General features: G+C 36.3%; 1 protein-coding gene across 4 annotated transcripts in view; it reads left to right on the forward strand.

Annotated features, from left to right (window-relative positions):
* Positions 1-26472, forward strand: part of ATG5 (autophagy related 5) — a 128781-nt gene that overhangs the window by 99514 nt on the left and 2795 nt on the right. For 3 of the 4 annotated variants that reach the window (XM_015076643.3, XM_015076644.3, XM_027057173.2), the window contains one exon: positions 8368-8485. In XM_015076643.3, the coding sequence (XP_014932129.1) occupies positions 8368-8485 (118 nt within the window). Of the gene's footprint in view, positions 1-8367; positions 8486-26472 lie in introns of those variants that run through there. The other variant, XM_015076645.3, reaches the window with a different exon arrangement.

A 26472-nucleotide genomic window follows, 5' to 3' on the forward strand; every position in this document is an offset into this window, starting at 1 on the left:
AATTCTGTTCAAGCTGCACATCTGTTAAGTAGTTTTTGTTGTCACCATACACATGCTTTTGTTATAAGCATTCTTCTTTTTTTTTTTTTTGAACATAGGCACGGAGTGCCTAGTTGGTTGGGTGTCCAACTTCAGCTCAGGTCATGATCCCACGGTTTGTGAGTTTGAGCCCGGAGCCTCCTTCAGTTCTGTGTCTCCCTCTCTCTCTGTCCCTCCCCCACTCATGTTCTGTCTGTCTGTCTGTCTCTCTCTCTCTCAAAAGTAAATAAACATTAAGAAAACTAAAAGAAAAATAAACTTGGCAGGAATTAAGTACAGTATTCTTCGTTGCAATGTATTCATCTTTATATCTTTGTAATGCCTGTCACTGCTGTTAATGGAGTATCAGTGACTACATGATTCTATAAAATTAATTATATTGTGGATTTGTTTTGTTTTGTTTTGCTTTTTTACCTAAGGATCTGTAAAAAAAAAGTTATATTGGTCTTCATCATTGTCACCATTTTGGTACAATGAAACTTTTGCTACTTGTTATGTAAAGCTCTTCAAAATATTAAATTTAGTTCATATTTTAAAATTGTCAAATGAAAGTTCACTGATTTTGTTGGTGAGGTTTTTGATATTGGAGGCACTTTGTGCATGGATGGCATATTTACAGTTAATTTGTGTTATATTAGAGTTGTAAATAGTAAAATCTAGTTTTTGTAATGCTTCTCAGTATAATTTATGCTGGTTAGTACATATATACAAATGAAAGTATATTACATAAGTAATTTTTGTATATAAATGAGAGCAATCTTTTTTACTTCTTGGTATTTGTCTAATTCATCCCTTTTCTAGATTCAGTTCTTCTAAAAGACAGTGCTACTTATACAGTTAATGAAACAAATCAAATTGCATTCTTTATTAATCAACAAATTGCTAATTTCAGTTACAGTTCAGTATAGCTGATTTAAAAAAAAAACCTACAAATCTAACAAAAGAAATCCTTTGCTATACTTACAGAACTCTTGTAAATCAAATAAATTGTACTTATACATGTAGTGAGTCATCCTATTTCAGATGATTTATAAGCAAAGTATACACACAAAGTTGCTGATGATATCAGAAATTGTTGCTACACCTAGGAATATGCAACATATATATAGTATCAAGAAAATATTTGTTTCTGTAACCCAACCAGCCAAGGGGAATAGAATGCCCATCTAAGACTCACTATAGCAAATGATCAGTTGACAGTGATTCAAGTCAGTGGTTGGAGACCCTGAACGTGGATACTACTACTTGGATGATTCTGTCCAAGCTTTTTTAACAACCAGGGCCCTTATCCTCATCAAGTTCTTCTGCTGGCTGTTTCAGTAGGAGACCCCCAATCTACACTCCTCTCTTCCTTTCTGCCTTTTAATTAAGGCCATTTGTAAGGTTCACAACCTAGTGAATCATGCATCTGCTGGGCATTGTTGAGGTTGTATCCTTGCTGAATTTTTGTTTTTCTCTTCCATGATTTTTAATCTCACTTTGTTTGAGTGAATAGAATCTCCTTTTACTATCTGATGGGATTTTCCCTCCTCTTTATGGTCATTGGTTGGCTCCATGGTTTGACTTGCCCTTCTAGCTGTAAATTGCCATTTTTGACAAAACCAACGCTTCTAATTCATATTATATGTTGATACAATATATATGACCAAAACAATAAAATCATCACTAATGCTATGTAGTGACAGGGTAACTATAAGATTAGTGTATCTTCTTATAATCCTGCATGTTTTGTATTATGACTCAATACAAAATACATATTCGTATTCAACAAATTTCTATGGAGTGTCAAGTCACATTTAATGAGAACATTAATAGCACTTACTGAACATTTACCATGTGCTAGGCATTGTTCTAAATGCTTTACATCAATTTCACATGTATAATTTTCATGTGCAGGTTTAAGAAATAATACTGAAAGATCTTTATACCCCTCACTCAGTTTCCTCCATTCTTGACATCTTGTATAACCATGGTATGATATCATATCCAGGAAATGGACATCAATACAACCCCCAGGCCTTATTCACATTTCTTAGTTGTGTTCCAACATAAGCATTTCTTGGGTTACCTACCCTTTTATAGCCACAGCCACCTACCTCGCTTCTTCCTCTCCCTAACCTCTGACAACCACTGATTTGTTCTCCATTTCTACAATTTTATCATTTTACTAATGTTATATAAATGGAATCATACAATATATATGATTGAGATTGGCTTTTTCTGTGTAACATAACTCCCTTGAGTTCCATACGAGTTGTTGCATATATTAATAGGGATGATGATGATGATGATGATGATGATGATGATGATTGCTGAGTAGAATTCTATAGTATAGATATACCACAGATAGTTTAACCATTCACCTGTTGAATGACACTGTGATTGTTTCTAGTTTGGCTATTACAAGTAAAGCTGCTGTGAAGATTTATGTATAAGCTTTTGGAGAATGTAAGTTTGCATTTCTCTGGGGATATTCAGGTGTAGAGCTGCTGGGTCATATGGTAGATACATGTTTAGTTTTGTAAGAAACTACCACACTGTTGTTCAGAAGGGCCTTTGCCATTTTACATTTTCACCAACAGTGTATGAGTGGTCTAGTTTCTTCACATGCTTGCCAACCTTTTATTTTAGACATTCTGGTAGGTGTGTGGTAATACTGCGTTGCGGATTGCAATTTGCATTTCCTTAATGGCTAATGACGTGTCAGACATTTCCATTTGTGGCGTGCTTGGGTGGCTCAAGTCAGTTAAGCGTCTGACTCTTGGTTTCAGCTCAGGTTATGATCTCGCAGTTTGTGAGTTCAAGCCCACATTGGGCTCTGTGCCGACAGTGTCGAGCCTGCTTGGGATTCTTTCTCTTTCCCTTTCTCTCTGCTTCTCCTACTCTCTCTCAGAATGAATAAACATTTAAAAAAAAAGTAAGAAAAACTTAAAAAAGTTTTTTCGTGTGTGTGTGGGTTTTTTTTGTTGTTTGTTTTTTTGTTTTTTTCCATCTGTATATCCTCCTTGGTTAAATGTCCTTTTAAAATATTTTAGCATTCTCGGGGCACCTATGTGGCTCAGTCGGTTGAGCCTCCGACTTTGGCTCAGGTCATGATCTCACAGTTCAGAGCCTGCATGGGATTCTTTGTCTCCCTCTCTCTCTGCCCACCCCCCCACTCGTGCTCTGTCTCTCTCTCTCTCTCAAAAAACAAATAAACATTTAAAAAATTTTAAATAAAATATTTTAGAGTTCTTCATATACCTAGATTAAGACCTTTATTGGATATGTGGTTACAGATAATCTCTCCCAGTCTGTGGTTTGTCAACATTTTCATATTCTTCATACTACCTTTTACTGAGCAAAAAAAATTTTTATGAGGTCTCCTGTATCAATATTTCCTTTAAACTGAATTTCATGATTATGAATTTCATGACTTAGCATCCAGACAAGTGAACTTAAGAAAAAATAAGATTGAATAAACTTTAAGTCTGCTAAATTGGGATAAAGCTTAAAGTGTTGATCATGGTGGCAGTGTATGTCTTAGGATGTGTGTTTAGGTGGTCCTATGTACTGTAACTGTGCTGTGCTTATATTTTATTATTTCAAAAACTCTTCAGTGTAGATATTATCTCTGTTTATACCCGTGTGTGTGTGTGTGTGTGTGTGTGTGTGTGTGTGTGTAATTATTCCTGTTTTACAGTTGAGGAAACTGAGGTTCAAGAAAGTCAGGTAACCGTGCCCATGGACCTATAATAAATGACAGAACCTGGACTTAGAGCCAGTTCTTTCTGGCTGCAAAGCCTGTGCTCTTCAACAACTGCCTTGCATGTTTGCTGCAGTATGTACTTTATGTAAGCCATAACACTCAAAATAACTTGGTCTTAGCGATATTATCTGTTGTGCCTCTTACTCTTAAGTCTATACATTGTCTGGTCATTCAGCCTCACATAATAAGTCACCATTTCTTGTTTTATCAACTTTAACGTTAACCTGTCTGGTTAACCTGTTTGGCTGTGTTGGAAATAAAGCTTTTCTCTATATCTTATTTCTTGGATGTAAATTTGATTCCTGTGCTTCTCTTCAGTATATCTCCACGGTAAATCAGCCGCATAACTTTTCCTGTACAGGAAAACTTTTCCTGTACAGGAAAAGTTATTATTTCATTTATGAGTAGGGGAAGGACGGGGAGCAGCCAGCCAGTAGCAGCCCAATTTTATATTCTATTTGGTGTATTTAAGAAATGAGTAACATACACATTTTTTGAAGTATGTTCAAAGTCAAAGGTGACTTTATGAAGTCATATTATTTCTTACAAGAGAACAAACAATACTGCTTCTTGGAAGTCACTGAAGTAGTTTGCATATTTATAAGTAAATGGCTAGATTAAGCATTGTATTATATTCCTGTTATAGTGGCTTTCTTGTGAGGCTAAGATTCAGGTAATGTGGATATCGTTAGCATCATCCAGTTTTATGTATACTAAATCAAAGTTTGCAGAATTCATGTTTGTGGAGTTTTTTGTATTTTTAAAATTCTGTCTGTATTGAGAAGGAAGATAGCTTTTAAATACTCTAGCATAATTTAGTCTTCTCTGCTGAACTTCAACTTAGGTTTAATGAGATCTGCTAAGAAATTTGCATGGATCTGCCCTGCATATTGATTGTCCTTCAGAACCTTTGTATTGTACTTGAATGCTGAGCTTTCTGTGAGGAGCTTTTGTTTTAAGGGACAGTAACTCCCGAAATTAAGTCATTTTCATGATCTTGGTTGTAGCTTACTCACTTAACTGTTCTTTTTTAGAATACTGGATTTTCAAGAATAACAATATAAAGGCAGTCTAATGAATATTAAACAGAAGATATTTATTGGATTTTTTGATTGAAGTATTTTGGGGAATTGTTCTTTTAAAGTAAGGTTTTTGTTACGTGAGAAATATCACTTTACTTTGATGAGAGTTTTCTTAGTTGCTATTCTACAGAATTTACTTAGAGTATGGTAATAGTACAAGGCCTTCCCCATCCCCCACCCTTCCACCAAGCAAAAAACACCATTATAAAGGTTGTTGAAGTCATACCTTTATTATAACTGCTCAGATTTGGGAGAGTAGGAAGAGGAGAGGTAAGAGAAGTAGGTAAGAGAAGGCCATTTCCCTAGGAATAGGAGTGGAGAACACTTCCTGTTTCTTAATAGCTCGCTAAGCCCCCTTGGGGCCTTTTAAAAAGTATATTGTTTTCAGGTTCTTATAATATATATTTTAATAGCTAACCACTTCACAATTAGGTCACCAAGTAGGGGGTGAATGAATCCTGAAAATGTTTTTTGACTTTGCTGAAAATCTTAGTATTTTCAGATCAGACTGGGGATGATACATTTTAACTTTATTTTTATTAATTGAGGGTATCGTCCTGACCCAGCCCCAGTTGTCATCACATAGGCTCGCGTTATTCAGACAGCCTCTCACCCCTCTTCCAAGTCACCGTACACAGTGCTGCTTTCCATTAGTCTTGAGAAAAAGCCTCTTTCGTCACGTCACTTCCTTTGCTAAAAAGTCTTAAAAGCCTCTCCATCGCCTGGAAGATAGAAAGCCCTAAGTGGGTAGTGGCTATTTTAAATTATTACTACAGCCCTCTATTCATTTATTTATTCTTTGAACTCCCCTAACCCTTATTATTTTCACATAGTTAATCCTTGATTTTACATGATATTGTTCTCAGTTTCATCTTGTGTGAAATGTATGTGCTTCCTAAATTGAAGGATACCAGTCATACTTTTAGAAAAATCCAGAAAGAGTTCAGTTAGTGAAGTGAATTGCATTATAGTCAGTGCATATTAATTATCAAGATTCTTACCAATTATCGAGGTTTTTTTTCATTGCCACAGATACTTAACTGTTATTGGAATATAATTTTTAACATTTGTTATGTATCCACTAAATACACAGTATAAAGCTGGGAAAGGTAGCTCACATGTTATATACTGTGTCTGTTTTTTCGTACATTTTAGTTTAATATCCACACTTAAAAACAGATGTTTTTTTAACCAAATTTATAATAGTTATGTTGAAGAAATTGAGATATACCTCTGTGATTAAAAAACAAGCAAACTTGCTTTTTAATGGTTTAATGTCTTTAATGGTTAGGTATTTGAAGTAATTTTTTTAGAAAACACTGTATGTAAATATGAGTACATTTACTTACAAAGTTATTCTTTTGTATGTTTTTATGATTTTTCACCCCTGGAAACTTAAAGTAAAAACTTACCATCTTAAAATGAAATAACAGTTAAGGGGAGAGGTATTTATTCTCTTTAACATTCATTCATTCATTCTGTGTGTCTCTCTGTGTGCTTGGCTAATTCTTAACTCATTTCTATAACAAACTTAAGAGATACCAAATGTCCCAATGTTCCAAAGAAACCCAGGGGCAGAATCACTTAGCACATAAATGATAGTGCTATTCAGATGGGGTGATTCCAGGGCCTCTGCACTCTGTGTCATGATGAGGCTTTCCTCATCGTTGTTGTGCTCCTTATAGAGGCAGTGTAGAAAAATGAAACCACCCAGGCACCTTGGTGGCCCAGTCGGTTAAGCATCTGACTTCACTCAGGTCATGATCTCGCATTTGTGTGTTCAAACCCCGCGTCGGGCTCTGTGCTGACAGCTCAAAGCCTAGAGCCTACTTCAGATGCTGTCTTCCCTCTCTCTTTCTGCCCCTCCCCCGCTCGCGCAGGCTGTCTCTCAGAAATAAATAAAACATTAAAAAAAAAAGAGAAATGAAACTTAGTTTTAAAAGTGGGCAATACATTGAAATTATTAGCAGTAAATTATAACATAGTGGTAATAACAGTTGTCAGAGGATATTCTTTATCTGCTATTTTGAAATTTTTTTGGGTTCTGATTTATTAAATTTTTTTTTTTTTACTAAGTGATTTTATTTTATTTTTGAGAGAGAGCGTAAGTGGAGGAGGGGCAGAGAGAGGGGGGACAGAGGATCCCAAGCGGGCTCTGTGCTGACAGCAGAGAGCCTGATGCAGGGCTCAGACCCACAAACCATGAGATCACAACCTCAGCTGAAGTCGGACACTCAACCGACTGAGCCACACTAGCACCCCTGTTTTTAATTTTTTTAATAGAAGTATATATAGTTGATACACAGTGTTACATTAATTTCAGGCATACAGCATAGCGATTAGACAAGTCTATACTTTATGCTGTGCTCACCACAGCCATAGCTGCCGTCTGTCACTACACAATGCTGTTTCAGTTCCACTGACTATATTCCCTATGTCGTAACTTTCATCCCAGTGACTTATTCATTCCATAACTGGAAGCCTGTGTCTCCTGCTCCCCTTCACCCATTTTGCCCCCCATCCCTCTGGCTACCATCAGTTCCCTCTTTATGAGTGTGTTTCTTGAGAATTTTCAAACATACATAAAAATTAAAATACTATAACAACTAAGCCCATATACCCTCTACCTAGATTCACCAGTAGTTAACATTTTCCTACATTTGTGCATGCTCTGTCTCACACATTCTCTCTCTCTTCATTCTCTCTCAACCATTTGAATATATGTTTCAGACAGCTTGGCACCTCATCCCTGAATATGTGAGCATGAATTTCTTAAAGGATATTGTCCTTATAACCATGATCACATCTAAGAATTTGACATTAATTCAGTAATATTATCTGATGTTCATTCTGTATTTCCCCAGTTATTCCAAAAATGTCTTTTATAGCTGATTTTTCCCCTCCAATACAGTATTCAGTCAAGATTTATTTTTTGTACTTAGTTGTTATATCTTGTCAATCCTTTTTAATCTTTTCGTATTGATGTGTTTTGCCTTTGACTTATTTGAAGAGTTGAAGCCAGTTGTCCTTTTTTTTAATTTTTTTTTTAAACGTTTATTTATTATTGAGAGCCAGAGAGAGACAGAGCATGAGCATGGGAGGGGCAGAGAGAGGAGGAAACACAGAATCTGAAGCAGGCTCCAGGCTCTGAGCTGTCAGCATGGAGCCCTACGTGGGTCTGGAACTCACAAACCGTGAGATCATGACCTGAGCTGAAGTTGAACGCTCAGCAGACTGAGCCACCCAGGCGCCCCTCTGGCCCAGTATCTTTAGAATGTCAAACATTTTGGATTTGTCCGATTGCTTCCTCACGATTAGATTTACTTGAGGTTGTGTTAAACATTTCTGGTGATATTACCACATTGGTGATGTCATATGCTTCTGATTACACTATATCAGAAGGCATCTGATGGCAGCTTGCAATTTCTGATCTATAAATTTGTAATTCACAGCAACAAAGATGTAAATGTTTGAATTCTGTTTTCATTTTTCAAATAGACAACGACTGAACGACCTTTCATTCAGAAGCTTTTTCGTCCTGTGGCTGCAGATGGACAGTTGCACACACTAGGTGATCTCCTCAAAGACGTTTGTCCTTCTGCAGTGGCTCCTGAAGGTAACACAGTCAGCAGCACTAACACGTTTCTTTCATGTCTCTTTATGACTGAGGTGTAACATAAGCATTCTGCATTTATAAATCACGTTTCCTGGTTCCTTCAGGAAAATGTTTTCATTATCTTGTAAGGGAACAGTCTTTTGAAACAGAATCACTTAATGTTTAATTTATTACTTTATGTATTTTTGACACTAACAAAGTAAGGAATTGACTATCTCTGCTTTTAAATTACTCTCTGACATCACACACTCTCTTACCACATCTCTGGTGCCCTGGGTCTTTCATTTCTAGCTTCAGTTCTGGTAAATACTGTTTTAAATTTTACATTGTGTTTCTTCATTCTCTAGGAACAAGAGATGGTAAAAAATTTTCCTACCTTTGGTTGAGAATTTAAAGTTCAAAATACTGAATAATGGATAAGCATTTTATTTGAATTTTCTGCCACTTCCTAAAGTTTCACTCAGCATTGTTCTCTTTGACGTTGACATTTCACATGTGCGATTGAGAACTTGTCCTATTTCATAGTCCTCATTTTGTAACGTAGGTTAAAATTATTTTCCTGTAGGCAAAGGAAAAATAGCAAAATTACTGAATTCTGTTTTCTTAATTGCAATATAAGGAATGCAAAGAAAGTGCAGAAGTAAAAAAATAATAAATGCTATCATCCCCCTACCCCTGGAGACCACAGTTGACACACACATGTGTATGGACACTAGAGTATTTGAGAGGGGTGTGTGTGTGTGTGCGTAGAATTGTATGTCCTGCTGTATCTTTCACCTAACAGAACGTGAGCATAGTTTCAGTCATTAAAAATTCTCTAAAGCTATTTTTTTTAATGGCACTGTGGTCCTTCATATCAGTGTACCATAATTTGATCATCACCCTGTTATTGAATAATGACTTGCAACCAAGCAATTGGTTACCAAGCTAAAGGGGAAATTTCAGTGGACTATTATTATACTTGTTAATATGTTACACAGACTTATATTTATCATGTAGAAAAATTTAAAGCTTGCTACTTTGTATCCCTTATGGAAAGAGCTAAGGCATTTATAAGTATATTACTATTATTATAACAGTATAACTTCAGTGGATAATGGTATGTTTCTTATTAACATATTTATTCAAAGTTGGGATGATTATAGTATTACTTACATGACTAATAACTCTTATCACACAGTTCAAGAAGCATGTAGTGTCTAAGGAAATAGTTTGCCTAACAACTAGAATTGGAAACAGAGTGGGACTAGGGAAATGTTGATATTTCAACCTAAATGACTAAACAACGAATATGGAACTCAGAATAAGTCATTTGGTGTGTGAATGCAACTATTTTCCTTAACCGAATGTGTTTGCCATCCCTGGCATTCCTGTGTGTTATCAGTTCTTCTAAAATGCACGAATGCTGGAACACCTGGGTGGCTCAATCAACGTTGGACTCTTATTTCAGCTCAGATCATGATCTCACACTTGGTAGGATTGAGCCCCACCTCAGGCTCCCTGCTGGGAGCCAAAGTCTGCTTGGGGTTCTCTCTCCCTCTTTTTCTGCCCCTCCCCCATGCACACGCTCTGTCTCTCAAAATAAATAAATAAAGTTAAAAATTAAAATGCACAAGTGGTCAACAGCAAGGGGGAAGAGGGGCATCTAAAATATCATCAGAACCAGTACCAGAAAGGATTGATGAGAAAGATCATTGACTGGTACTCAAAATTGTCGAAGTTAAAAAACTTTCATTGGTGTAAGAAGTTATAAATATTATTGTATAAGGTCATACTATATCATCTGTCATCACTGTGCTCTACTAGACTATGCAGTCCAGAACGTTTGATGGTGTCTTACACATCCTCGTATCTCTAGTGCCAAGGTAACAAAGTTTACTCGGTATTTCATGTACTGAATTGTTTCGTTGTATCGTTACCTGAAACACTATTTAGGATCATTAAATCATGGCATAATTAACATTAACTTTATTATAATACTTTTGCAGAATCATAATCTATCTTTATTGGTGTATAATTTTAGTCATCACTAAGAGTTTCAGTTAAATAGTTTTTTGGCGCTTCAATTTTTAGTTTTAATAAATTTGTAAGTTGAACAGCCATCACCATAATCTAGTTTTAAAATATTTCTATCACTTCCAAAAATTCCTTTATGCTTCTTTGCAGCTGATCTCTTTTCCCACTGCCAGTTGTAGACAACTCCTGGTCTGTTTTCTGTCTCTGTAATTTACCTCTATTGGATATTTGCATAAATGCAATCATACAAAATTGCAACTGGTTTTTTTCATTTAGTGTAGTGTTTTGGGGTTTCATCCATATTGTAGCATATATCAGTAGTTTTTCCTTTTTATATTGCTGAATAATATTTGATTGGGTATATATATATATATTTTGTTTATTCATCCACTGATTGATGGGCATCTGGATTGTTTCCAGCTTTTCACTCTTCTGAATAACGCTGCTATGAACATTTGCATATGTGTCTTTGTGTGGACATACGTCTTTATTTTTCTTGGGTTGGATTCCTAGGAGTGGAATTGCTAGGTCATGCGGTAGGTCTGTGTTTAAATTTTTAAGAAACTGCTAAACATTGGCAAAGTGGCTGCATCATTTTACAGTATTACCTGCTTCACAGCCTCGCCAGCATGTATTTTTTTGTCTTATAGCCATCCTAGCGGTTGTGTAGAGGTATCTCTTGGTTTTATTTTTTATTTCCCTAATGACTAATGATGTTGAGTGTGTTTTCATGTGCTTATTATTATTTGTGGATGTATTTGGTGAAATGTTTATTCAGATTCCTTTGTCATTTTTTTTCTGGATTTTTCATCTTATTACTGAGTTTTGAGAGTTATTTATATATTTTGGATACAAAGCTTTATTTTTTTTTAATTTAAGTTTATTTATTTATTTTGAGAGAGACAGAGCCCCTGGATACAAATCTTTATCACACATATGATTTGCAATTATTTTCTCCTAGTCTGTGACATGGCTTAATTTTCTTTTGAAAAATAAAAGTAGGGGCACCTAAGTGGCTCAGTCAATTAAGTGTCCAACTCTTGATTTCAGCTCAGGTCATGTTCTCATGGTTGGTGAGTTCAAGCCCTGCATGGGGCTCTGCACTAGCAGTGTGGAACCTGCTTGGGATTCGTTCTCTGTCTCCCTCTGTCTCTGCCCCTTTCCTACTCACACACTCTCTCTCAAAATAAATAAATAAATAAATAAGTAAATAAGTAAATAAATAAATAAGTAAATAAGTAAATAAATAAATAAAGACATTTTAAAAGAGTATACTTACCTAAAAAAAAAAAAAAAGTAAAGTAAAAGAAAAGGATTTAATTTTGATGGATCCTTATTAAAGTTTTTATGTATTACCTTCAGTTAAATAATTTTGTTTATTAAACTTATTCTTTTGAACTCAGGTTACAGAAATTTTCACTGAGAAATTCCCAGTAACTTTTATTGATTCAGGAATAACCTTACCATTCTGTTTCATTTTCTCCATGCTATAAGGATTGTTTTGTTTTTTTTTTTTTAATCTGTTTACTGTCTGTTTTTCCACATTCTTGAAGATTTGGGAATATAGATTAGTTTTTCTATTTGAAGTACAATTAAAATGCTAATCATTTTTATTGCTGACAGAAATGGAATTCATATACCTCATACCTGCCCCCACTGCAAACATTGGCTTTCAGTTATTCATTTCTCTGTACTGTATTTTTCATTCTTTTTTAGTACTTTGTAGTGTTTTAAAGAACAGTGAAAAACGCTTATATCAACTAAAAGCAATTGAAATTACTTTATATGGTGGCAGATGGTACCTAGACTTACATAGTGATCATTTCATGATGTATGTAAATGTTGAATCACTGTGTTGTACACCTGAAACCCATATAATATTGTATGTAAACTCTTCTTCAGTTTTAAAAAAAAGAGCAATTGAAATTTAAAATTTAATATTGAAATGTCTACCTTGCTGTTCTTTTCTTAGATACTTTTTGGCAGTCCACTTTGAAAAACATTATGTCATTTAGAATTTACTTCTTTATAAGATCCTTGACTTCTGAGTGAGAACATCACAAAGAAACTCAAAACCTTGGTAGAAGGCTGTTCTACTGCAATATGTGCCCTAGCCAGCAGCACAATTAACAAAGACACAGAGTGATGAAAGCTTTTTCTAGAGGAAAGCAGGAAGAAGATTGGTTGGGTGTTAATTTTGTATTTGACATCTTTAAAGAATCTTCAATTATCCAACCTTAAAGTTAATGTAGTTCAGGCTCTTGACTTCTTTTCTTTTTTTAATGATTATTTATTTTGAGAGAGAGCTTGCGAGCCGGGGAGGGACACACAGAGGGAGAGGGAGAATCCCAAGCAGGCTCCACATTCAGCGCTGAGCCCAATGTGGGGTTAAATCTCAAGAACTGTGAGACCACGACCTGTGCCAAAATCAAGAGCTGGACATTTAACCGACTGAGCCACCCAGGTGCCCCCAGGCTCTTGATTTCTTAGATGAGTAGCTGAGGGTCTCTTGGCTACTTAGTGGCAGAACTAGGTTTAGAACTCGAAGTCTCCTTCTCCTGGTTTACTAGTTTTTCTGCTTTACTCTGCTTCCATTTGTTTTCATTTTCACTTTTCCAACCTTTTAACTTTTTTATTTAGTTTAAAATAGCATTCTGAAATGTTTGCTTTTTCCCTCTTTATCCTATGATTTATGTTTTAATATCTCATCTTGCTTACAGCATATTTACTGCTAGGATCTTAGGAACCTGAGCTTCTGTTGTTATTTTGTCCATGTTGTTATTTTAGTGCTCCTGTGTATAATTCCAGCCACTTCTCCTCTTAAACTTCTTAAAATGGTGGCTCTGACATTCAGGCAAGAAAATGAACAGCAGTCACGTGCTTTGAGCTGGTGCACTCTGTCGAAATGCACCTCTGTGCTCTTTTGCCATTCCTACATCTGGATCACAACAACACGTGCAAGATTAGCGTGACCCAGCACAAATTTGTGAGGTCGTTTTATTCTTTTAAAGGCTCTTTATTCTCTCCTAAATTTGTGCCTGCCCAACTTGCACATCCATCCCTAGAGAGTACACGGTGTGATTCCCCTTACATTTTTTGAAGGGGCCAGTGAGGTAGCCACACTCACAACTCTAATCCACAGACTGCCTCTTAGGCAATTTCAGATGTTACAGGTGGATATCTTTGTGACAGGTTTCTTCCCAGCTGTCACGTGCTTACACCGATTGGAGTGCACACACACACACTATACACACACTTCATTGAAATGATGTAAACAGCATCTGTACTTTTCAGGTACTTTTGATAGTACCTTTCACACCAGGGGAGGCCACGTTTCTAACACCAGTATCTTATCTTTGGAAAAACTTTTATTTGCCTCTTCCTTTGGTAAGCTCATATTGGAAAATAACTGTCATTTCAGGATCTGTGGGGAGTATCCAAAACACCAAGTCACTGTTTCAGTAAAGAACTGTTTACTGTCTGGTTCAGTCCACCTGTGGTATTGTCTGTCAAATGGGAAGCATTTTGAAACACCTGCCCTCGACTTAAGTTGAAAGCGAAAGACTCTAAGACTGGGTGTGTGTGGATAAGAACTGGCTGTCATCACATGACGAAAAGAGAAAGTGCTTCATAAATGTTATGTGGCACCATTGTCTACTGCTCCTTACAGCAAGTGATTCATGCATGAAGGAATTTTGCCTTATTTCATCATATGAAAGTAGAGTGTACTAATATTTGTGAGGATGTGCTTTAGGTCATTGTTCTCGTGGAGTAACTAATGATGAGCTGCTTTGTGTGTTTCTTTTTTTGTTTTGTTTTGTACGTGGCTACAAGAGTTAGCCAAATTAGAGGTAACAGGAAATAACCAAAGGTGAGTTCAGGTAAAAATTTTTTTGTGGTGTCAGCGGTAGTTAAAATGACTCAGGGCTAAGCTACGGTACCAGACCTGAAGTGAAATATTTCTTTCTTCATTAATTAAAGACAACTTACAAAAAAATAACAAAAATTTAAAAATATAGCTTTTATTCTTTTACTTTGGGGAATACAAAACACCTATAAGCTTTGTCCAATCATAGTTTATTTCCCAGTTTTCTAAGGTGAAATATAAGAACCTAGTCAGTTAGGCTTATGAGAATGAAAATGTCTATTTTCACTTTTATAAATTTATTTCAGGGTTCCAGTTGATCAGTACTCTGTCACACTTGGGCTGGTTTAATCCTGAATTCATATGTGATATTGTACAAGTGGAGTGTATGTGTAGGTAAAGGCTTATTTACATTCTGTGGCAAATCAGTAGTTTCCCCACATCTCTCTTACCAACAAGGACGATCCCGTAGCCACTTACCTTTTTCCATTTCCATTTCTGCTGTTTCCCGGGTTTTTTTTTTTTTTTTTTAACTCTTTGAGACCCTTCCCAACTACCATTTAACTTTTGGTTTCCATTTGATGTTATGTATTTCATTCGTTATCAATCAGTTCCTTTGCATCATACTGTCTGCTGGCACTGGATATAGTAAGAGGTATGAGACATAGTTCATGCTTTCAGGAGACTTGACTACAGTTGGAGTGGGCAGAAAGATGCCCGGATGTGGTGTGTGCAGGAATGGAGACATGCAAAGAATATTAGGAAGTGCCTGGAATTGCCCTTCCGTATTCTGAGCTGAGTCTTGAAAGATGAGCAGAAATTAGATGAAAAGGAGTGACCAGGTCATACGTACCACGTGGCCACCAAAGAAGTAGACTCCTTCACCAGCTACCCAGGGGCTGGTTACTAAGTGTAATATTTGGTCTAAAGCGCTCTTCTAAAATTTCCGTACTCTGTTTGCTGAGGGACTAGCCAATTTTTTTCTACTTCTCTCTCACAAATGTGCAGAAGATTTTCAGTGATGACAGAAATGTGGGAAAAGCATTGAGGAGCTAAGTGGTCTGTTTGTTTCATTAGCATGTTGGAAGATAACAACTGAGACTAGAGGTAATTATAGACCCCATTTAGGTGGTCTAAGTTAAAGTTACAGTGCCCTAGGGGGCGCCTGGGTGGCTCAGTCAGTTGATTTTGGTTCAGGTCATGATCTCAGGTTGTGGGATTGAGCCCAGGTTGGGCTCCGTGCTGAGCTTGGACCCTGCTTAAGATTCTCTCTCCCTCTCCCCCTCTCGCACATGCTCGCTCACTCAAAAAAATTATATTGCTCTATTGATATATGCTTTACAAAAAACAATGGTTTTTACAAAAAGTAAAAAGAGATGGTGCATTCACCTTTTTTCTCCTTTGCTCTGTAAACATTAGATTGTGTTTATATGGTGAATTAACTGTTGGATGTTATAATAATTTTTTTAGACATAAAGCAATTAGAGAAAAGAAACATTTAAATTTCATGTTATTCATATGAGTCAGATCCTTTGAGTGCTAGAATTGAAGCTGGTTGATTGATGTCTTGTGATTTGAGGTTTGAACCAACAACAGTCACTTTTGTCAGCATGATGACACTGACACATATTCATGCCACAGAAACATAAAACCTACAAACCCCCAAACTTCATCAGAACAAAGGTTTAGGAGTAAGAATAATGGGTTTTACAATTTTGGTAACTTTCTTTCATTCATTAGGATTCATTTTCATTGTAGTATCCCTTTGTACCTTCACACTGGGTTGGAAGATCATTTGGTTGGTTGTTTTCTTCTTTCTTTCCTTCTTTTCTTTCTCTTTCTTTCTTTTTTGTTTAATGCATCCAGGTTTCTTACTCTGAAATAAGGATGACTCCTGCTATCAGCCTCATAGAATGGTTGTAGGGTTTAAGGAAACAAAGTATTTGTTTAAAAGTGAGATTTCATGAGGTGCCTGAATGGCTCAGTCAGGTGTCCAACTCTTGCTTGGACTCGTCTCAGGTCATGATCTCACCGTCAGGGAGTGGAGCCCCTTGTCAGGCTCTGCACCAAGCCTGGAGCCTGCTTAAGATTCTCTCTTCCTCTCCCTCTGCCCCCCCTTCCCCCATCGCATGTATGCACATCTGCACGTGCTCTCTCTCAAAAAAAAAAAAAAAAAAAAAAACCTCAGGCGTACCTACCTGTGTGACTAGGTCAGTTAAGTGTCTGACTCTTGGTTTCAGCTCAGGTCATGATCTCACAGTTTGCCAGTTTAAGCCCCATGTCAGGCTCTGTGCTGACAGGGCAGAGCCTGCTTGGGATCTTCTCTCTCTGTCTCTTTCTCTCTCTCCCTTCCTCCCTCCCTCCCACTCTGCCCCTCCCATGCGCGCTAAAGTAAACATTTTAAAAAACTGCCAATAAATATTTGAAAAAAAGTGTTTAAGAAGGAACACTAAGAATTTGTAAAGACATGGGAAGATGTCCACAGAATATTAAATTTAAAAAATAAATAAAAGTGATGGGGCGCCTGGGTGGCTCAATGGGTTAAGCATCCAACTTTGGCTTGGGTCATGAACTCATGGTTCATGGGTTCAAGCCCCGCGTCGGGCTCTGTGCTGAGAGCTTAGAGCCTGGAGTCTGCTTCGGATTATGTCTCCCTCTCTCTCTATCCCTCTCCTGCTTGCACTCTGCCTCTCTCTTTCTCAAGAATAAATTAACATTAAAAACATTTTTTTAAATAAAAAATAAATAAAGGTGAGATTTTATAATCGTGTTTTTCCAGGGTTTTACAATTAACATTTTTTTCCTGCAGTTTTGTTAATATTTTTTTTTTACAAATTACTGTGTTTATAAGAAATTTACAAAATAAAGTTAAAAGGAAGCAGTTTTTTCTTGTTGTTTGTTGATAATCCCACTCTGCAGAGACAGGTACTTGTTGATATTCGACATATGTACAGAAAGTATAAATTTATGATGACCTTTAAATGTAAATCAAAGGGCACCTGGGTGGCTCAGTCGGTTAAGCGTCTGACCAGCTCAGATCGTGTTCACGCAGTTCATGAGTTTGAGTCCCGCATCAGGCTTTGTGCTGAGAGCACGGGGCCTGGAGCCTGCTTTGAGTTGTGTTTCCCTCTCTTTGCCTTTCCCCTCCTGCCCTCCCTCCTTCCCTCTCTCTGTCTCTGTCTCTCTCTGTCTCTGTCTCTCTCTCTCTCTCTCACATAATAAATGTAAACCAATATTGTAACTTTTTTTTTTAATGCTTATTTACTTTTGTGAGAGAGACAGAGTGTGTGCTGAGGAGGTGCAGAGAGAGAGGGAAATCCAGAATCTGAAGCGGGCTCCAGGCCCTGAGCTGTCAGCACAGAGTCCAAAGTGGGGCTTAAACAGAGGAGCTGTGAGATCATGACTTGAGCCAAAGTAGGATACTTAACTGACTGAGCTACTCAGGTGCCCCTGTAACTTCTTATATATCAGATTATGGCAAGAGTTCTATGCCACTGATTTTTTCCTTTTTTAAAAAAAATTTTTTTAATGTTTATTTATTTTTGAGAGACAGAGACAGTGTATGAGCAGGCAAGGGGCAGAGAGACAGGGAGACACAGAATCTGAAGCAGGCTCCAGGCTCTGAGCTGTCCTTTTTTTTGGTAAGAAATTAACTTCTGGACATGATTAGAATATACCAGAACTCTGGCTCTGGCAAGAAAGAAATAAGCTTACTTCACTAGGGCATCTATTTAATCATTGTGGCCAGCTCAATTATCATACACTTGTTAAAATATATTTAATGTAAAAATCTTAAGGGATCTGACAGTGTTGCTGTTAGTGAAAGCTTTTCACTGAAGACTCTAAGCAGTGGTTCACACATTTATTTGAAGTTTCAGCTATTCACAAGTAACCATGGAAGGCCCATTCATAACTTTGCTGAGATACTGTGGGTCTGACATGTGGGACTGGGTCACTGGTCGCTTGCCCTCTCAGCCTCATCCTGACACTCCCTGGTCTTCGTTGTTCTCTCTCACTGGATGCATGTGCATATTTTATATTAAAAGATGATGTAGTGTCATTCACAATGGGAATTCAAAAAGTTATTTAAATATAGCCCTCATGAGCAAAGATCTTCACTCCAGTTTGGACACAAGCAATTTGTTAGGCTCAGTTTAAACTTGGTAATTATAATAGAGTTTCTTTTCTTAAATTTATCATTTTGCCATCCAATTCTAAGTGAAAATGAGTGAAATTCTTTGCCTTGATTGTTTCATTCTCCCTCCATCTTTGTGCTTTGTTCCAACACATGGACAGTATGGACTAATCTTGGTCATACAGAATCTGTTCATGACTTATTCCACTGGCATATGCCTTTCCTAAGGTCACTGAAATAATAAAGTGATAATTTTCCTCATTCTCCATGAGTGAGGATGATGACATTACTGTGCCTGTCAGAAGATGCTTCTGATTTCCTCTCAATTCTTGTTCTTTACCTAAATCTCAAGAAGTTAAATGAATTAACCAGACTCCTTAAAAAGTGGGTGTAGACCCATCATCTTTAACACTAGAAAACAAAATTCCCTTAACAAAATAACACATGCAGGTGATTAAAAGCTAGTCATCTCTTCATTAAAAACTTCTGTGAGACCTCACTCTGGCCATATATAAGCAAGTGTAATTATTGCTTACATTTTAAATAAAACAGTGAACTATCCTGTAATTCATACTTGACAAATATTAATGTTCCCTATTACACCCAACTAGAATTACTGGGTCATTTTATGAAAGCAGATCAAAAACATTTGAACCTATATTTCCAAAGTTTTATTTTGTTTTTGGGTTTTTTATTTTTTAAATGAACAAGTTTTAATGTCTAACTTTTATCACATTTTAATCTAATTACCAGGAGGCTTTTAGTCAGTTTATTAAAATGGTCTTTCAGTCTCTTAATTTAATACAATATCTTTTTATAGCTAATTGTGGGGGTTTTTTGGTTTAAACTTTGGTTTATGTTCTCATTAAGAAATATGAAGATTATAAGCAAAAGTCAGTGAAAGAATTAACCTGGACATGTTTTGAAAATCTTGTTTAAAATGTTAAGAGTCTAGGCTCTGGGAATATTTGGGGCAGATACAATTTTTAAAATACATAAAATATAAAAATTATGCATGGAAAGAGATATGTGGTATGTATTAATTGTGATATTATATGTTCATTAAGACCTGTACTACTAAGTGAGTATATATCAGGAAGAAGTTAATGTAAGTATTTTTAAATGGGTTTGTATTTCTCTGATAAACAGCACTCTCCTTCTGTTTGTGATCACAGGATAAAAGCTCTGTAAGCTTGTATATGTTCATTTTTACTGCTACATCATGTAGTGTGCTCTTAAGATTGAGATCTCATTCCCCAGGAAGCATTTCTGTCTAAGATTAATTGCCCTTTTAAAATCAGCGTTTGATGTATTCCTTTGGCTATATCCTGGCTTGGTTTAACCCTCTTTGACCTGACCTCACTGACTATTACCGCTGAGGCTGAGTCAAAATCCTTCAGCATGATGTATGCACTTCAGATTTCTGCCTGTGGTTTTTCATGTTGATGGATTCAATTAGTTGGCGTTTTACTAATGAACATATCAGAGGTTAAAGAATTTATCAGACAGAACCAAATTGTTCAGACTAGTGGTAATCCAAAAGCTCATCTCTTTTATTTGTTTAAAACTTTTTCAGAAGTATTAAGTATTTTTCAGAAGTTTTACTTTCAGCATCACACATTCCAAGATAACAAATCAAGTCATTTTCTGCTGAATTATAAAATATAAATGTGAAACCACAAAGCTAAACACAATGGTTACAGCATTTGGTCTTAGATTTCTGCTATTCCATGTTCACAAGTATGAACTAAAAATAAAAGTTAAACTGAAATTTTTGGATTAAAGCATTTTCCTTTGAAGGAATACCATTCATTTCTCTAGCTTCCTTTAAATTCAAGGAGATTCACGTATTTAGTATGCTTATTAATGGTAAAAATGAAATTCATGCATCTCTAGAATCTCAGCTAGCCTATTTTTAAAAACATTTAGGTCATATTCCTTATTGAAAATTGGCTAAAAAGTAAGGACTAAATTCAGATTGAGATGGGGAAGATTTGAGCCATTGCTAATAGAAATCTCTAAAAGGCAGATCTGTCACATACTGTCAGTTCTCAAATAATGACCTATTTTTAAATGTATAACAGAGATACTGGAAGGCTTTTTTCTCTACCTGAATGTTCTCATCTTTAAAAAAAAAACAAAAACAAAAAAAAAACATTACCTAAAGTCTACTAAATAACATAACAATAGTACAGTCTAGCTCATTGGACTTGTCAGTGATATGCTTTACTAAGTATATTTGTTGAGAGTACAACTAACTTAATTCAGAGGGTTTACAGTCCGGAAGGAATTGTTTAAACTGTCATTCCTTCTCTTGTTTGCATAATAATCAAGTCTTTGGGTTTTCGTTGTTGTCATCTTTCTTTCTTCTTTTCTTTTTTTTTTTTTTTTTTTTTAGCACGTTCATGAAATTTGTGTGCCACACTGACACTGCATAATAATGAGACTGAGTAATTCAGAGTCTGTATTAACATTAAGCCAAATTCTCACAGCCCTTTGCATGCTAATTACATAGTCAAATCCATGGTTTTTATATATCTTTTGATATATCTGGTACTGAAAGAATTACCACATTCCCATAACTTTGTGTACAGGAAGAGAACTACAATGAGTGTTTACTTTTTGTTACTATATTATGATCTTTTAAAAACTAGTCTTCTGTCTTCACCTACTCTGTAATATTTTCAGCATTCTTGTGTTTTTAGGGAGTGAGCAGGAGAGAGGAGTGGGGAAGAGGGTCACTAATTTTACTGAGTACCTACTGGGTCTAAGCCCTGTGTACGACTGTGTGCTGAGTGCTCTACTTGGATATGCCACTTACTCTCCATGCAACCCGGGAAATTAGAATTCTTTATCCACACTATGACAGGAGGAAATTGAGACTCGGAAGATGAAGTGAATTCCCTAATAATTTAAAACTAGCGAATTATGCTAATTTGAACTCTGAAAGAAATATTTTGCTGTTTAAGCATAGACAACTCATACTAAAACTGGAAGATATGTTAGGGATCCTCTGTTCTAGAACGTGGTTTACAGACTGACCCATGGAGTCCTATCAGGAATTCCCATGGGTCGTAAGTCAGCAAAGCAGCAGGACTTGGGAGATGCTCAGTCCCAAATCAACCAGAGCTGCCCCTCCTTAACCTGTATAATTCTATACCCTTATTGTCGTAAGATTTATTCAAGGGAACATTGAAAAACAGACTTTATCCCAGAGATTGATTTAGAAGGTCTGGAGAAGAGGCCAGTTTATACATATTTTTAAATCTCCCAAATGATTCTAATCACCAGCCAGATTTGCAAACCATGGATCTACACAGACACCTTCATTTTATTTATAAGGAGACACCCTGAAAGAGATCTGAGGCCTGCTGAGGCCTTCATTACCAGAATTGGAATTCAACTTGCCTGCCTCCCAATTCATCTTTCAGTAGCACCTTGTTAACCAACGATTAACCATACTTGTTCCTTCATGTCTTGTTTATATTATTATGTCTATCATTATGTTCATGGTGTATATTTTATATATACACACATATATAATACATATATTACTACATACATAATTTATATATATATATATACACACCGTTATATAGGCATCACTTTTATATATACACAAGAGTTAATATTGAAAATTTATAGTTTTCATTAATGACTTGTGTGGCTAATGCAAATTTTTTTTGCTTCCATATCTAATTCTTACCATTCTAATCATACAACCAACATCTGTCTGAATGTATTTTTCTTTTCTTTTTAATTTTTTTTAATGTTTATTTATTTTTGAGAGAGACAGAGATAGAATATGAGTGGGTGGGGCAGAGAGAGAGGGAGGCACAGAATCCAAAGCAGGACCCAGGCTCTGAGCTGTCAGCACAGAGCCTGATGTGGGGCTCGAACTCACGAGCTGTGAGATCATGACCTGAGCCGAAGTCGGATGCTCAACTGACCGAGCCACCCAGGCACCCCTGTATTTTTCTTAAAATGTCACACAGCTCTAAAAATGCTCACTTTAAAGTAGATGCTAGTTAAGAATTGAGTTTATTTTTATTAGCCTATTGGTGATAATACAAAATTATATGATACATTTACATTTTTATCTTTTATAGTATTTATAAGTAAGATAAATATAAGAAATGAAATTTTATTGTGATATTCTTTGTGTTGATATAAGATCTCTTCGGATTTACTGTCTGACTCTTAAAGTGAATTGAATTCTACCTTTAATGAGTATACATATCTATGACATAACTTTCTGTCTTTTTCCTTAATTTACAAACCCAAAGTATTTATGAATGACTGTCCTTATATTTACAAGATGGATTAAAATAATTAGGTTTAAAATTGCTATGCAGACATTTTACAAAATAATGATGCACACTGTTCAAAATTGTCAAGGTTAAGAAATTGAAAGAAAGGCAAAAACTAAACAAATTAAAGAAGAGTATAGAACAGGAAAATTCAATACAATGTGTGATTCCTGGACTAGATTCTAGACAGGGGAAAGCAGTAATTGGGATAGTTGATAAAGTTTGAAATGATTACAGAATAGCATTATATCAGTGTTAATTTTTCAATTTTGATAGCTGTATTATGGTTATGTAAAAGAATATCTTTATTAGCGAGTATACACTAACATTTGGGGGAAAGGGCATAGTATTTCTAATTTACTATCTAATTATTCAGAAAATAATTGTATACACACAGAATGATAAAGCAAATGGGGCAAAATGTAAGCAGTTGATGAATCTCGGTGAAGGGGAATCCTTGTACTACTCTAGAAACTTTTCCAGATGTTTGAAATTCCATCAAAATCAAGGGGCACCTGGGTGGCTCTGTCATTTAAGCTTTCGACTCTTGATTTTGGCTCGGGTCATGATCCCAAGGTTTGTGAGATTGAGCCCTGCATCAGACTCCTCACAGATAGCATGGAGCCTGCTTGGGATTCTCTCTCTCCCTCTTCCTCTGCCCCTCCCACACTTGCACTTTCTTTGTTTCTTTCTCTCTCAAAATAAATAAACATTTAAAAATATCAAAGTTGCCCCCCCCCCACAAGAGCCCTTTTCATATAGAACTAGTCCACTTGATTACTGTCTCAAATGTTTGCCTACTTTAAAGCATCGAACCACCTTAAACATCTGAGTGGGTGAAGTATGGTATAACATTTTTCTCCTGAGTCATTTGCTTTGTAGTGATATATTTCTTATTTCCAAGTATTAAATTCTAGATTCCCATTTTGAAACACAAAGACATATTTACCAAAAACATTTACTTTAACAATATTATCAAGTGTTTCCTTTCTACTGTTAGGAAAACAAGAAAATCTGCTAAGTTTTCCTTGCTCCATTTTGTTCTGATATTACCAAAATGTCCAATCATGCTCTGTAGTTATTTGTGGTGGCATGAGTTCAGGTGATAGCATATGTGCTCCTTGGCTTATCTGGAAACATTTAGACTTTCTAGTGTTTTAATAACCAAAACAGTTTTTATAGGTAGAGCTCTTCTCTCTTCTGCACAGTAGTGCCAGCCATCAGAAATTATTCTCTCAACTTTAATTTTGGCGGTGTCTTCTGGTGGTGTTTTCTACCAGCAACAAAATTATCCAAGTTCTGAAAACATTTATTGACCAATTACTAAGTGTCAGGCACCAAACTGGCAGTGGGGATACAGTGATGAATAAGAGAAACTTTAATAATTCCGAGGGAACTGCTATTCCATTCTAAGAATTCCTCTGGTGGCAGTTGTGTCATTGGGGTAAGTCAGAAAACAAGAAAGATAAAAAATGTAGGTAGGGACAAAATATATATTTAAAAGCTTAAACTGTTGTGTTGGGGAATATGACAGTTCCAGATGCATTTTTACAGTTGTCTTAGTTAGTGACACTTTTATGATACATATTAAAAGTGGCCCCAATTTAGGGCTAGGTGGCTCAGTTGGTTAAGTGTCTGACTTCCGCTCAGGTCGTGATCTTGTGGTTCACAAGTTTGAGCCCTGCATCAGGCTCTGTGCTGACAGCTCAGAACCTGGCACCTGCTTCAGATTCTGTGTCTCCCTCTTTTTCTGCCGTCCCCCACTCACACTCTGTCTCTCTCTCTCGCTCTCTCAGAAATAAATACACATTAAAAACATTTTTTTTTAATAAATAAAAGTGGCCCCAATTTAAACCAGAGAACCAGTCCTGCCTGTTCAGATCTCTCATAATGTGATTTATTAGGTTTGTTATACAAAGTATGTGAATAGTGCTTATGTTCTCCACCTTATATTGTACAACTTAGACTCCCTCCATCCTTTTTGTGTAACAGGGTTGGTCTTTAGCCTTTCAGACACACTTATGCATTTAAGTGTGCCATATTGTATTCTCACATTTAAATACCACTTTAGGTACAATGTTTTGGATTATTGAGTTGAGACTTGTTTCTTATATTCTATTTCAGTGTATCCAAAGGTAGCTCTGGCTTAAGGAAAAACTTTACAGATAAGGAACTCTTACACCACTGTTCTTTCATTTTTTGACTCAGTGCTAAGTAGGAGGAAGATTCTGAGAATATTAAAGTATTTCAAAGAAATATACATAAGAATATGAAAAGAATGATACCGGAAATGTTTTCAAATATTCTAAGAAAGATTTAATGCAGTAAAAATTTGGCAATCTAGAACTTACAAAGAATGAATCATTCCAGATACCTGAGGGTTTGTCCATTTGAATACCAAGAGTTTAAAATCTTAGTACTAATACGATACTTTCTATAGTATTCTGTACATTGTTTAATCCTTTATTTATAGATGATTCCCATCATTATGAAAATTAGTCATTGTAGGGGCGCCTGGGTGGCGCAGTCGGTTAAGCGTCCGACTTCAGCCAGGTCACGATCTTGCGGTCCGTGAGTTCGAGCCCCGCGTCAGGCTCTGGGCTGATGGCTCGGAGCCTGGAGCCTGTTTCCGATTCTGTGTCTCCCTCTCTCTCTGCCCCTCCCCCGTTCATGCTCTGTCTCTCTCTGTCCCAAAAATAAAATAAAAACGTTGGAAAAAAAAAAAAAAAGAAAGAAAATTAGTCATTGTATTAACACTAGAGATCACAGCTGTGTAAAAACACAATGCAACAAAGATTGTCAGAAAAATCAAAACAAAGCATTTTTTTAGGTGAGAAGTATTATGAGGGGATACTTTTTTCCAAAATTATTTTAAAGTATGGCAGTGATTCAAGGTGTGTTTTGGAACTTCTACATGGTTATATTTGCGATTAATAGTGCATTTGTTAGTTTTTTCTCTTTGGCATCATTGTATCAATTCTGTGTAGTGTGTTTGTGTCTGCTCCTGTTGTCAGTCTGTTGGCTGTCACCTCCCAGGACTCGTGCTGCCTCTAACAGGAAGTTTAAATACTACTTTAAAAGGGTCTCTTGTTTGAGGTGCCAGCCAAGCCATTATCACCATACATCATCAGCCCGTTTTGCCTGGACATTAGAGAACTAGGGATGAACAGAGCACAGAAGGAAAAGGAGGGAGGGTATTTCCCTCTCATATAGTTCCCTGAGTTCCCTGTTTTCCTTGTTGTCTTCTGTGTCCAGGAAGCTGAGAGCTTTAGACATTGTATTTTGGAGAGATTAAAAGAGACAAACCAAGAATTGTGCTGAAGGAGTGACACAAAGTTTCTTGAAGGTGGTTTTGTTTCGCTCTCAAAAAAGGAATCTCAAAAAAATCTCAAAAAAGGGTTTTGCTTTCTTTGTCTTCCTATTACTACCAAGGAAATGGTTCTGAGGGAATCATAAACTAACTAACAGTTTCAAGGAACCCGCTGTTTTCTTTACAGGTTGTCAATACAGCATATCAGAAGCATAAAAGATATAAAATTAACCCTAAATTTGTAATACAATTTGAATTTGAAAGAAAAGTGTGAATTGCAGCTCTCTTTCAATTAGCCAATGGGTGTTAACAGAAATCAATCAGTTTTCATGACTCTAAAACAGGACTCCT

This window comes from Acinonyx jubatus, chromosome B2 (assembly GCF_027475565.1).
Source record: "Acinonyx jubatus isolate Ajub_Pintada_27869175 chromosome B2, VMU_Ajub_asm_v1.0, whole genome shotgun sequence".
Lineage (NCBI taxonomy): Eukaryota > Metazoa > Chordata > Mammalia > Carnivora > Felidae > Acinonyx > Acinonyx jubatus.